The sequence below is a fragment of the Thalassophryne amazonica genome, chromosome 16, assembly GCF_902500255.1.
Source record: "Thalassophryne amazonica chromosome 16, fThaAma1.1, whole genome shotgun sequence".
In the NCBI taxonomy this organism is placed as follows: domain Eukaryota; kingdom Metazoa; phylum Chordata; class Actinopteri; order Batrachoidiformes; family Batrachoididae; genus Thalassophryne; species Thalassophryne amazonica.
In genome coordinates this window covers 13,030,742-13,045,850 of record NC_047118.1, presented here as the reverse complement: position 1 = coordinate 13,045,850, position 15,109 = coordinate 13,030,742, and the positions used below count along the sequence as shown (strand labels likewise).

General features: G+C 40.3%; 1 protein-coding gene across 1 annotated transcript; it reads left to right on the top strand.

The window, feature by feature from the left end:
- The first annotated feature begins 5,316 nt into the window (after positions 1-5,316).
- On the top strand, positions 5,317-13,128 carry LOC117527968 (apoptosis regulator BAX-like). The gene is given in 9 exon segments (XM_034190485.1): positions 5,317-5,355; positions 5,436-5,602; positions 7,468-7,515; positions 11,729-11,887; positions 11,963-12,064; positions 12,066-12,096; positions 12,220-12,324; positions 12,402-12,448; positions 12,450-13,128. Coding segments are annotated over 9 exon segments (747 nt in total). The 3' UTR covers positions 12,499-13,128.
- Positions 13,129-15,109: the final 1,981 nt, after the last annotated feature.

Genomic DNA, 15,109 nt, shown 5'->3' with positions numbered 1-15,109 from the left:
TTCATATAGTGTGGTCTGTTTCGCCATATGAAATTTAAATTAAATTGATTTATTGATTTGGTTAAATTAGAAGAAATGGGATTTGAATAAAGAGGATATATGCATCTAGAGAAGCTTTCCATTTTTGTTAAATATATTCGACCTAAAATCGTTAAGTCTCTTGGGAGCCATGTGGTCAGTTGTGTTTTACATTCTTTTATTTTGCGCTCTATATTAACTGTTTGGCATATGTTTTTGTCTTTACTAAGTTGAACACCTAGGTATTTGATCTCTGACTTAATACGTATATTACATATTTCTTTTAGTGAAGTATTGTGAAGAGGCAAAATTTCACATTTTTTAAGATTTAAATGTAGACCTGAAGCTTTGGAGAATTTTTCAATTTCCTGGATAGCAATTGGGATTTGTTTTTCATCTTTTAAGAATAAGGTTGTATCGTCAGCTAGTTGGCTTATTACAATTTCTGTTCCATGGATATTAAGTCTTTGGATATTGTTACAATTTTTAATATGAATGGATAACAATTCTGCGACTAAGATGAATAAGTACGGCGAAATTGGGCACCCCTGAGGAATACCAACATTTACATTAAAACTTGGAGTGGAACCCTTAGAGAGGAGAACACAGCTATTTATGTTTTTATATAAACCACAAATTAGATTTTTAATTTTAGGACCAAAACCAAAATGTTCAAGTGCAGCAAGAATAAATGGGTGTTCTACTGAATCAAAGGCTTTAAAAAAGTCCAGAAAGAAAATAAAACCATCCTGAATTAAATCACGGTATTCAATTAAGTCCATGACCACTCTTATATTGTTATGTATAGACCTACCCTTCAAGAAACCAGATTGTGTGACTGCAATTATATTTGAAAGCCCTGACTGCAGCCGAGTGGCAAAAATGTAAGTTAAAAGTTTGTAGTCAGAGATTCTAAGAGTGATAGGTCAACGATTCGCTATAATTCTAGGATCTTTGTTTGGTTTTGGAATAGAGATAATTACACCATGTCTCATTGTAATTGGGAGTGAACAGGTATCAAATATTTCTAAAAATACATTATAAAGTAATTCCTTAATATTGATCCAAAAATGTTTATAGAAATTTCCTGTAAGACCATCTGATCCAGGAGCTTTGTTTGGGGACAAACGGCCAATCACAGCATCAAGTTCATCTATTGAAAGTGGGCTATCACAAGTTTCTTTATAAATGTCATCAATTTTTGGAATATACTGACCAATATCTTTTAGAAAAGCCTCACAGTCTGTTTTTGAAAATTTTGAGCAATAAGATCATTATTGTTAGATCATTGTTACACGACAGTGAGCGGCGCCTTCTGCGCGGTGGCCCGTGCAGCTTTGGGACTCTCAGATCACGTGATGGTCCACTTGATCCCCACGTACAGACAGAGACTTAAACTCTCTAAATCTGTTGTGAGGACGTCTAAAGTGTGGAGCAATGAAGCTGTAGAGGAGCTACGCGCGTGCTTGGCCACCACGGATTGGGATATGTTTGAGGCTTCAACAGACAGTCTAGATGACTACACGGACACTGTGACATCATATATTCATTTCTGTGAAGACAGCATCATCCCACAGTGTACCAGGGTGAGATATAACAATGACAAGCCCTGGTTCACACCTAAACTCCAGCAGCTCTGTCAGCAGAAAGAGGTGGCTTTCAGAGAAGGAGACAGAGACAGCTATAGAGGTGCAAAGTACAGATTTAGCAAGGAGGTGGCAAAGGCTAAATCCATGTACAGTTCACATCTGCAGCAAAGGTTCTCTGCCAACGACTCAGCCTCTGTGTGGAGGGGGTTGAAAGAGATCACCAACTACAAGCCCAAAGCACCTTGTTCTATTGACGACCTGATGCTGGCCAACGACCTGAACGTCTTCTATTCACGCTTTGAAGACAAGGACTCACACCTCCCCACCCCCCACACAACTGGATATTCAAACACTCTGGACCTCCCCCCTCTCACTGCTGCCCTCCCCACTCCCCCTGTTGCCCTCTCGGTCCAAGAGGATGACGTGAGACATTTCAAAAGGCTGAATCCACGTAAGGCCCCGGGCCCAGACTGTGTCTCTCCTGCCACCCTGAGACACTGCGCTGATGAGCTGGCCCCAGTCTTCACGGGGATCTTCAACACCTCCCTGGAGTCATGCCATGTTCCAGTCTGTTTCAAGTCCTCAATCATAGTTCCAGTCTCCAAGAAACCACGGGTCACTGGACTTAATGACTACTGTCCTGTGGCTCTCACGTCTGTAGTCATGAAGACCTTCGAACGCCTGGTTTTATCCCACCTGAAGTCCATCACCGACCCCCTCCTGGACCCCCTGCAGTTTGCCTACAGAGCCAACAGGTCTGTAGATGATGCCATAAACCTGGCCCTGCACTCCATCCTGCAGCACCTGGACGCCCCAGGAACCTACGCTAGGATCCTGTTTGTGGACTTCAGCTCTGCATTCAACACTATCCTTCCAGCTTTGCTCCAGGACAAGCTTTCTCTGCTCCACGTGCCCAACTCCACCTGCAGGTGGATCACAGACTTCCTGACGGACCGGAGTCCAAAATGTCTCGAACACTCGGGCTCTCAGCACAGGATCTCCACAGGGCTGTGTCCTTTCCCCTCTGCTCTTCTCCCTCTACACTAACTGCTGCACCTCCAGCCACGACTCTGTAAAGCTCATCAAGTTTGCGGACGACACCACCCTCATCGGACTCATTTCGGATGGGGATGAGTCTGCCTACAGAAGGGAGGTGGACTGGCTGGTGACCTGGTGCAGCAGCAACAACTTGGAGCTCAACGCCCAGAAAACAGTGGAGATGATCGTGGACTTCAGGAAAGCCACAGCACCCCCCGTCCTCCCTCGCCCTCACCAACAGCCCCATCACCACTGTGGTCTGTCACCGCTTCCTCGGCACCACCATCACCCAGGACCTCAAGTGGGAGTCAACCATCAGCTCCCTCATCAAGAAGGCCCAGCAGAGGATGTACTTCCTGCGGCAGCTGAAGAAGGCCAAGTTGCCTGTCCAGCTGATGGTGCAGTTCTACACGGCCATCATCGAGTCCATCCTCTGCTCCTCCATCACGGTGTGGTACGCCGGGGCCACAGCCAGGGACAGACACAGACTGCAGCGCATTGTGGCCTCTGCTGAGAAGGTGATCGGCTGTAGACTTCCATCTCTCCACGACCTGCACGTCTCCAGGACTCTGGGCCGAGCAGGTCGGATCACAGCTGACCCTTCTCACCCTGCACACGGTCTATTCAAACCACTCCCCTCGGGCAGGAGGCTACGGTCCATCCGGACCAGAACCTCCCACCATAAGAACAGTTTCTTCCCCTCTGTCGTTAGACTCATGAACACCTCATAACTCAGTCACCTTAAGCTTAACTCTGTCACTTTATCATTTTATCACGGGTCACTTTAGACAATGTACTTTGGTTTTTAATTGCACTCCTCCCACTGCACTGTTTTTTCTGTTTCTCTGTTTTTCTGTTGCACACAGCCTTTCATATTTCATATTTATTTTTTTTTTATCTTATATTTTATCTTATTTTGACACATATGTTATATTTTATCCTGGCATTTTATCTCTTCTTAATGTTGCACCATTGTACCGAAGCAAATTCCTAGTCTGTGAATCCTGTTCACTGACAATGGCAATAAACTTCTTCTGATTCTGATTCTAAAGGCTACTATAATATTTGTATATTTCATTGGCGATTAGATTATCATCTGTAATTTCTTTATTACTAATTAACAATGATTTCAGGTTATTTTTCTCTTGTCTACTTTTTTCCAACCCACAAAAATAAGATGAATTTTTCTCTCCTTCTTCTATCCACTTTGCACAAGATCTAATGAAAGCCCCTTGGGCTTTATGACGGTAGATTTCATCTAGACTGGACTGTAACTTTAAAATCATTTGTTTGTCATCTTCATCAAGAGTGGGTTTGTTACAGTGAATGTTTAACTGGTTTATTATGTGTTTCCTTTTTTTCAAGATCTTTTTTCAATTTTTGCTAAAAATAATAGAAGCTTCATGTATTTTAAACTTGAGAAACTCCAATTTTCTGATCGGTGTTACAAGTTCTTCATTACATTTAATGTCATTTATAAGTGCTATTATCATTTTACAATATTCCTAATTTTTGAGCAGACTTGAATTAAATTTCCAATATTTATTCGAAGGGTTTCTGTTTTTTGAGCCAACCTGTAAGAAAATTGTGCAATGATCAGTTAAAGGAGCCGCAGAAATACTTGAATTTATATCATAACATAGTAAATTATTTGATATTAACCAATGGTCGATTCTAGATTTGAATTATAGCTAGAACTAAACCATGAAAATTGAGTTACTCCAGGACTGAGGTATCTCCAGGCATCAGTGAGACATAAATCATTACAAAAGCTATTAAATATCACATTAGGATGATATTTATCCAGGAAATCATCATTAACCAAATTGAGGTCACCGCCTATTATTATATTCTCAACAGAGTACGCTAGTTTGAGATCATTCAGGTGTAAAGTTAGTTCTTCTAATAAACGTTTATTGTCCTTAGTGTTATTATAACCATACACATTTACAAGAATGAATTTCAAGTTGTCAATATTTGCTAATAAAATTAACCAATGGCCGTGATCATCTGCCTTATTAAGTAGAATTTGGCCTGAGACGTTTTTAAGAAGGATTGCTGTGCCTGCTGAACTAGATGAACCATGACTGAAATAAATTTTGTCACCCCATTGTTGAGTCCAAAAAGAAACGTCATCGTCTTTCGAGTGTGTTTCTTGTAAGAAAAATAATTGTGCTTTTTTTCCCTTTGCAAAACAAAAATAGACTTTTTCGTTTGGTCAGATCACGTAGACCCCTTGCATTGACTGATAAAAGTGAAATTGAACTTTTCAGTTTAAACATAAAACAATGAACAAACAAAAATTAATAAGTTCTGAAGTTCAACGGCGATTAGAAGTGGCAAATCCCTGAATGTAAACTTTAACTTAGGTATGGTATGACTCCTAACATTGGTCCTGTCAAAACCAAAACTGTAGTCTTTTTTTTTTTTTTATATTACTAGTATTATATAGTAGCTTGGTAATAAAGAAAGCACTTATCTTCCTCATGAACTGGATGTATTCAACTTCACATAGTGAGAACAAAAATTATATAGTGAAAATAAACCACCTTCAAATCACTAGCGGATTTTTCTTCTTCATTAACAACAGTCAAGAACTTCTTTTCCATCTACATAGCCTTTGCGTCCCACGAAGTATGCCTTTTTTCCATCTTTTCGAGCCTTTTCAATGATGGGCCACAACGCAGCTCTGGCATCCTTGTCATCCTTTGTGAGATCTTCTCCAAAGCGCAGCTTGTTGTCTCGCAGAAAAGAGTTGTTTTTCGCATTTCTCCATATCTCATCTCTCAGAGTGCGATAAGCGAAAAGAATGACGATTCCCCTGGCCTTGTTGCCATCACGTCTCCCCAGCTGATGGACCACGTCAATACCATCAGCGACTTTCGATTCCAGTGCAGGAGCCACTTTCTGGCAGATGTTCGTCACCTTTTCTTTGACATTTTCCTGGTCATGTTCAGGTAATCCAGAAAGACGACACCACCTGCGCTTGTAGCGCTCTGCATCTGCCACACGCTCTTGTAGATTTTCAACCTGTTTCAAACTTTTCGCACTTTGTTTTCAGCATTTTATTTTCTTCTTTTATATCCTCAACCTCTGTGTGCAAATACTCAACAGATTTCTTCAACTCTTTAATGTCCTCTGAGTTTTGGTGGATGAGTATTTTCACTTCCTCCACCCTGTCATCACACGACGAGGCACAAACCACCGGACCATTTCTAAACGGATGGCTCTGTGGATACGAGACCGTCGTGTGCTCTTTCTCTGGTTATCACAAGAGCTGGACATCAGCAATTTTCCGGCAGATTTCACTTTTAACAAGAGATTTTGTCATGGAAAGCCGCGCGGAGGCTTCGCGCGTCACGACCGATTCGCTTTGGAAGCGAGACAAAGGAACACCTCCGTTTCGGCGTGTCAGAGGACAAGTTTGGACATGTCTATCTCGGCTTTCAATGCTTACCAATCCAGTAAGTATCAGTGAAATTGTGGAGAGCTGGGCACAGCTCGTCACAGCTCGGAGCACGACGCGCCGAGCGTCCTTAAAGGGGTCCTTAAAGCTGTACTAACAGACCTTATTCTCTGTGAAGCCTGTAAAATTTTCGAATGGTTTCCAGGTGCCAGTCTCTAACAGCTTCTGAAAAAATTCTGATGGAAAAAAAGTCCTTTTCATTCTGCCATTTCCAGACAATGAAAATCCGTCGAGGGGGCGGGACCACTCCTTCCCATGACAGACCTCATATGTGTCTTCATTAATTAACTAAAGAGTCTTGTTTGGTGTCATAAATATCATAGCAAACCAGTTTGGAGTCTTATTTTTTCGGAGACGTCTTAAAAACCGTGCAGACTTGCCGCCATCTTCCGTATCAATCTAATCCCAATCATCTTCTTCCTCGTAATCCCAGTCTAATTCCAGTTTTGTCTTCACTTCATTCACTTCCTGTTCATGTGAAGGCCGCCAAGCTTTCAGCCAATCAGTGGTCAATGTTCAAATTTAGAAATCCACGGCTCTCAGTCTCCGCCTCCTCACAGTCGATAAACATATTTGGAGCGAGAGTGGGCGGGACTAGCGGGCGGAGCTGAATAAACGAGACCACATGATGATCCGGAAGTAGCAGGAATAAACAACACAGACAAGATGGCATCGCTGCCGGGAGCAGGTGATACAGGTAGTTCATAGCTGTATGAGCGTTATAACTATAAAACTACTTGTGACATTGTTGTTAACACTCTCTCAGGCAAAGACAGTCGGACGCTTTAGTTATTGATTCTTAATTTATGATTGTAGCTTATTCACTTGCTAACGCTATTATTAGCGAGGAGGCTAACGTTAGCTAGCACTTTGGGTTTCGTACAGCCGCAGCTAACAAACATGTTCGTGACGAAGCGAAACCACGAGAACGCCAGAAAATAATCTAAGGCTGTAATTTGACGGACTCAGTAGCTGTCCAGTTCCAAAATAGAGCCACATTGTTGTTTAAGTTCGGCTAAATAACTTTGGCTAATTGGCTAACATACCGCCATCCCGCCTTTGTTTAGACAAATTGTTTTTCACTTGGTGGTTTTCGGCACCAAACAAATGACACCTTGAGGAAATCGGGAAAATCAAACGTACAAATAGTCAACAGAAATATTATTACACATTAATTCAAGCATTTCTTTTAAATTCAATTTATAGTGTGAATTTAGTTTCAGATTGAAATCACTGTAACGTCTTGGATATATTAAGCAAGTTCTGCTTTTCTATCAAAAATGTGGTTATATGTTTTTTGTTTTTTCGTTGTCTTGCGGATTATTTTCCATTAATGGTATGGTGTTTGTCTTTCAGGAATAGTAGTGATCAGATCATAGAAGTCGGAGCTCTTCTGTTAAAAGAGTAAGTATTATGTACGTTAGAAAGCAGGGGTGGTGGCCAAGTGGTTAGTGTGTTTGGTTTCAGTTCTGAAGCTTTCCGGCAGCTAAGTGCAAAGAGGAGACATGGCACGCAACTGTTATTCTATCATGTGAATTGCTGTATTAGCTCTGTGGCTGAAGCAATGGCTCTGATCATTATTTCACTCAGCTCCCGTCTCCTCTCCTGACTGTGCCGAGCTGAGCTGTATCACAGAATGATACAGAAAGTACAGACGGTTGCCCAGTTCCGGATCACCTTTTTTAAAGTCCCGCTGTACGGAGCCATAATGCAACTGAATGTCCTTTAATTGTGTATTGGGTATTTCGGTGTTATTTAGCTGAAAAAAGTCTGGATGGGGTAGCGCTTCTACTTAGTGTGAAGCCACATTGTGTGGTGCAAACATTTGCCAGAATGGATCACTTTTGCCAGTTCCGGATCACGACACTCTGCGTCACTTTGGGGGCATTCCTGGCATCTGGCTGGAGCCCTTCTAATGCAGAAATGATACGCACTGTGCCCCGAGAATGTGTTTTGAACACAAAATGATAGAAATTATACTTATTAAATGAGAATTTACTTAGTTTCGAAAGGCACCGTTATACGTTTTTACGAGCAAAAAATGAAGTGTGGGGGTGAGATTTCTCCCGATTTTAAAAAGTAAAAGCCCCCCACATTCATGCCCATTCGTGATTTTGACATGAACCCCAAAGTCCACAAGGCTCACAACTACAGACACGAGGCTGCTGCTCAGTGATCCGCAACGGCAAATTTTTGCGTCGGAGATAAATATGTGCAGCAATTAAACAGCAAGAATAACACACTGACATTTTCTACCCAAGTAAGTAAGTATTTTCCCACTCTAGAACCAAAACACCGAATGGTTAACTCACCTTTGCTACATTTTAGAGATCGTTACTTAAAACTTGCAGGAATGAGTGAGTGAGAAAAGCAACGCACACCGCAGACACCGAATGTTTTGATTCCTCTGCTGATCACAAGGCACAAGGATGGCTGGATCTGGTCAAGCTTGTGGTCGTTTGTAGACAAACATCAGTCTTTCCATTGGTACCAAGTATTAGCTTATTCGTGCTGATTACGTGAAATGGTCCCGCGCAAAAAACTACAGCAGTGATCCGGAACTGGCAATGATCCAGACCTGGGCCAAGTGACTGTACAATTAACTGACCCACTAGCTCACAGATCACTCGCTCTCCTTCCCAGCTCATACAGCCCCTCCATGACCCGAGAAACTTGCCTGCTCACACACCGTTCACCACTCCTGTCGCTGCAATTTGTAATTCACAGCTCCCTCGCTCTTCTTCCCTCTCTGCTCCCGTGCACTCAGAGAACTGCTCCCTCCTACCAACACTCATGATTTGGGAACAGGAGTGGTTTGAAACTTGTTTGTACATTCAGCGGCGCACACTCTGGGTAACTGACTCATCTGACTCAAAACCCGATTTGCTTTATTGAGTGATCTCATACAAACTGAAGGCAGAAGTAAAAGGAATTAGCATATTCCATCAACACACCTCTGCCACATTTCTCCATGTAATGTGGAGTTGCATCAGGAAGGGCATCTGGGGTAAAACTTGTTTCAAACATCAACATGTAGATCCACCTTGGATCTGCTGTGGCGACCCCAAGTGAAAAACCAGGGAGCAGCAAAAGGACTTACTGTTTTATTATTATGTAGATTAGAGTTGAATCCTTTGATTGACAGATAATTAATTTTACATTATTTTCATAACCTGTTATTGAATTGAGATGTTTAAGTGTCGGGAGCGGTTTGGAAAAGAGTGCTGGGAGTCAGAGTAACGGGATTTCAATTCTCAATATGTCTGTGTATGTATTGCAGAATTGACAAAGTTGAATTGACTTGATAGGTTTTTAATTAAATACTCAGCAGTAGTTGATCATAAATAAGATTTAATTAAATAAAATTACTGTATTTCCTTTATTTTTTCCAAATCGTGTGCAGATCTGGCGCCTAAACGAGGCAGGCTCGTATTCAGGACAGGAGATTATTAACAAGCTGCTTGCCGCCTGCTCTGTAATTTATAATTTTCACACTTATCCCTGGGCAGGGCGAACGAAAAACAACCGCTTTACATCTGTCATGTAGTGTCTAGCTTGACGTTCTTAATCAGCTCAGCTTGCCATATTAGAATAGTTTTGTCCATTTGAAGTCTGATTCCTTCCTTGATGGTGACGATTTCTTCTGGAGTGGGTTTGGGATCTCTTTCTTCCTCCTATGGTTGCTGCAGGTCAGCGATGAGGGCTTTGTCAGTGCGGATGATTCCTGATAATTCAGAGTTTTTTGGATGTGACTCTTTTGAGCCTTACTGTTGGTACACATTGGGCCGGGATTTCTACACGCGTGGAAGGCATGCGTGTGAGTGGGCTGCCATTTGGACCCATGACTGCTCACACAGACAATCAACCAGGCAGCGATGTCTGGCAGCTAGCATATGTGACCCGGGCCTTTAAACAAGACTGGTGCATATTTAAGGCAGCCATTAATTTTTTTCCAACAGTTTTTACCTGGCACTTAAATGAGGCAGGTCTGTATTTGAGGTCAGGCATTTAATCAAGGAAATACGATAACTACGGTAATAGCCCACAGAGTGCAGTTAAGGAGAACATTGTCACAATTGGGTGCTATATTAAAACAAGGGTAAACAGTAGAAAATGCTGTAATTTTGCATTGTGATTACGGACTACCACATGTAGTGGTAATCCAAACGTGGCCACAGCAGTGTGTTCCTGCTGTGAGATTAGTTTACTACGATCATTCATCTCTCCTTCCTTTTAAGCTCTGTTGTCTCACTAAGAATTAAGTAAAATGCCAGATGAGGCTGATTATGGCTTGTTTTGTGTACATCATACTGCACAACAGCTTTGAACTGTTTTGTATGAGCACCAAGAACTTAAAAATTCGGGATCTACTGCAAGGACGATATAAACTCCTATGGAGGAGTACATGAAGTTTTCCCCCAAAGAAACTTGGAAAAGTTCCTTGATGGCCGTCCTTCTACATCAGGAGTGGTGTATGACTAAGGAACCATGGCATGGGTTAAAAGAAATGTTTATAATGGTGGGAAGATTAGCAATGATATTTAGTACAGAGTAGCAACAACTCAAGATTTCAACATTATTTTGTTTCAGTTGTGTGAAACCAAAACTACGCATTGAACCATGGCTCCGGTGTGTATTCTAGCTGTTAGTATTCATAGCTAATATTTTGTACCATTTAGAGCGCTTTTTTTCTGGATTTGGTGATCCTGAAAGGTCTGTATCTGGATTGGAGTAATGCAATTCAATGTTCTGAAAAACCTGTCTAAAATTAAGACAGATTATGTGATCCTGGAATGGGAGAAAAATGGCATTCCCAAATCCAGGTTACTTTTATCCAGATTAAACATTTTGAACAACTGTCACCAGATCAAGCCAAAAAGTGAAGTTGCTTTGGTTGTACAATTTCCGATAGATGTTTGCACCTGCCTGGGTGGTTAGTGAATACTGGATTGATGATGGATTTGGAGCAGGTGTGGTTATCAAAGAGACATAAGTAAATTGTTGACTCAAATAACTTGGTCATGGAAGTGATTTTGTATGAATTTAGTTGCAAAAGAAACAACAAGGACATAGTTGAGCAAAATATGAAGTAAATGGCTTGTGTGTGTGTGAGAGAGAATGCGACTGTTTCCACATAAATTTACGAAATCACAAACTTATTTTGATTGTTTCACTGTGGTTACGTCTAAACAACCCTGAGTTTAGTATTTTATATGAATGTAGCTGAAGTGTCTTTCTTCTCTGTGGTTTTAAAGTTACTGTACATATCGGTTGAAATGAGCTTTGTGTCAGTTTTTTAAAATTGAATATTGTTATTCCTGAAGTCTGTCTGGGGGCCACCAAGACCACCTCTGCTTATCTGTTATAAATTGGATATCACTGGTTTTTGGGTAAATAATACAAACCAGCACATATTTAAAATGTCACTGTGGAAACTGGGCGATATGAGTTGGTACTTTTCACTGTTTTCTTTTACTGTAAATTAGTCATTGGATAAGTTTAAAAAAAAAAGGTGATTTGTTAGTTGTGACCAAATTATGGACTTGAGCATCTTTATGATTAAATTAAGTTACAGTTCATATCTGGCTAAATGCCACCTGTCTGTCTGCTTGTGTAGTTTCATCTATGAGCAAGTTCAGCGCCATGGAGAGTGCAATGCTGTCGTGACCAGAGAACAGCTGGGTGGACGAGAGTTATGTGATCCAAACCACAAGAAGCTTGCCCTGTGCTTACAAAGGATTGGAGATGAGCTGGATAACAATGCAGATCTCCAAAGGTGGGCATGTATCACCTTTGTTCACCAGCAGGACTCCAGAGTTTTGGAAGGTTCACAACATTTTGTCTTCTCCAGGATGATAAATGATTCTTCGCTCTGTCCCACACAAGACGTGTTTATGAAAGTGGCCATTCAGATCTTCTCAGATGGAAAGTTCAGCTGGGGAAGGGTGGTTGCACTTCTACTTTGCTTGCCGACTGGTCATCAAAGTGAGTTAACTAGTTCTGTTAGTACCCCACCACATTAGAAAAAATTCACATGAAAACAGCTGCTGTGTTGTCAAATTCTTAATAATAATAAACACAGTCTGCTTCTTTGATTTACCTTTTCAGGCTCTTGTAACCAAAGTTCCTGATATCATCACCATGATTATCCGGTGGACGATGGACTACCTCCGTGAACATGTGGTCAACTGGATCAGGGAGCAGGGTGGCTGGGTAATAACATGCACGATGTCATATATTGTGCTGCTCACACTTGCTCGAGGCACATGCTAATATTTGTCTTTTTTTAGGAAGGCATTCGCGCCTACTTTGGGACGCCCACGTGGCAGACGGTGGGGGTTTTTAGCTGGTGTTCTCACCACTGTTATTGTCATTCGCAAGATGTGAGGATTCAAGGAGCTGTCAGGTGATTGAAAAGAAGAACTGTAAGGGAGAGAAATGGGAAGAAGGAATCAAGGAACACCCGAACATCAAGAGGTTTTGGTGAACAAGTCTAACTGGAAGAACTTGCATTTGGACACAAGGAGCTTCACTTCTGCTACTCCGTTGTGTTTCAGAACTGGGAGTTGGACTGAATAGTTGGGCTACACTCCTTGTACCAGTGGAATTGTGAGCAGTGCATGAATACGTGCACACCATGGGGGTTCAGAGGTCAGAGGTGACCAAGAAAACTTTTAATTTATTTTTTACTTAGACAAGTCACTGCATTCTGTTTATCCTGGCCTAATTGCTGATTAATTTTTGGCCCAGAGTTTTTTTTTTTTTTTCTTTCTTTCTTTCTTTATTTTTAATTACACACTTGCTTTTTGCTCAACTCTTTCCCCAACTTCTCACCCTCTGTCCACTTGATGTGTGTGAACTTTAGAATCCATCTTCATACATCTGCGTGTTCTCTTGTGCAAATCTGTGATAATCTGCTGTTGTCATCATAAGTGTTCAAGGATAAACCGTTTTTAAAACAATCAGGAAACTAAGATGACATGAAGATGAGACCTTTGCCAGTATATGTATATTTTTATTATTCCTCAAATTAAGCTGTTGGTGGTCATAATGTCGGCAGTATAATGAGGCATAATGTCATAGCATAAAAGTAGTGCTTACTTACCAAGGAGGTAATGCTTTCGGTGCTATGTGTCTGTTTGTGGGATTATGCAGAAACTGATTTTCTTGAAATGCAGTGGAAGTGTGTGGGTGAATAAGAAATTTGTAAAGATCTGTGCATTATGTCCACATAAATTCATGGATCCACTCCTTAATTGGAAGACACCTAAAAAGTTTAATTTCATTGGACCATGCCCTTCTCTTTCACTAGGTTTCAAGAAAAAAAATAGTCCTTTTTGCATAATACTGGGAATTATTCCCTCATAGCTAAAGAGAGATGTCTGAAGAGTTAATGGAGGTTTACTAACAGTCAAAAGTATGGATGCATTTTTTTTCTGTTCTGTAAAAATGCTTCCAAACTTTTGACTGGTACTGTGATCTCAGAGCACTCTAATTGTAAAATGTTACTACATTTAAGTCATAAATAATAAATATTAATAATAAAAATAAATACTACATAAATAGATTCAGTCGAAATTATACATTTAAAATCCTAAAGATAATCCCATTTCCCATTCTGTGCATCATTTGCTACCATTTAGAATTTAACCAAAACTGTCTTAATGTGGATGTGACTAAAACTGAAAGTAATATTGGTTTATTGAATTGGGGTGCAGTTGACTTATTGCTACTGTAATTACACTTACTGGATTTGATTAGTACTTTATTGTGAACTGTTTTTTTGTGTGTGTGTGTGTGTTTCAAATTCATTGCTCTGCAGAAAGCACCGGACTGCACACATGCTTACCTCATGTCACACACAGTACTATATTTTTGAAATCCATTTGTCCAACTATAATCGTATCCAGTCAAGTCCTTTTTATACTTTTTTGTTTGTCAGTGCCTTTTAAAAAAAAAAAAACTGAAATCACTTTGATAAACTGAAATGTTCACCTTTTCTATCACAATTGTAAAGCTGTAACTTGTTTCAGAACTGTTTTTTCAGTGACTGTTGTAATCTGAGGGAAAAAAAGAATAAATCTTTTATGACTTTCCATGAATGCGGGTGTGCATTGATGTAAGAAATTAGGGTTTTTTTATTTTTTTTATAAGGCCACCAAGACCTACTAAAACATTCATGCACATTACCCTTTTCATGCAAGTTTAAAATTTTTTTTGTAAATACGGCAACTGACCAGTGTTAATATGCATCACAGTTCATCCAGAAAATATTCAGTGCTTTGCTTTTTTTTTTCCCCACATTTTGTTGTTACAGCCTTGTTACAAAATTGAGTAAATTCATTTTTCCATAAAAATTCTCACAATTTTTATTTTATTATTTTTTTTTTTAGCAAATTTATAAAAAAAAATATTTGTACATAAGTATTCACACCCTTTGCTGAATTTACCCCAGGTGGACTCCAATTAAGGTGTAGCATCTCAAGGATGATCAGTGGAAACAAGATGCACCTGAATTCAATTTTGAGCTTCATGGCAAAGGCTGTGAATACGTATGTACATGTGATTTTTATCTTTAATAAATTTGCAAAAAAAACCAAAACTTTTTCACATCATTATAAAAACTGAATGGACTAAGCTTGTAACATTAAAAAAATGTGTAAAAAGCAAAGCACTGTCAATACTTTCCGGATGCGCTGTACGTTGTGCAGGACTTATGGCCTGAGGTGTCTGAAAATGGTCAACATATGAGTTTTTCAATGTGATGACTTAGCATTTTATTTTTTTAAATAGATTTTTTTTTTTTTTTTTTATCATGGCACACTGAGTTTTTCTGCTTAAGTACTTCATAAAGTAAATTTGTTAAAATTAAGAAAACAGGATATAGTATCTGATTTCTGGCATTTGTCAGGGATGTGTTCTGGCTCCTGCATGGCCTAGATGTTGGGTCAGGCTTAGATATCAGCTGCTTGGGTGCCATTGCCAGTGAGGAAAGGTT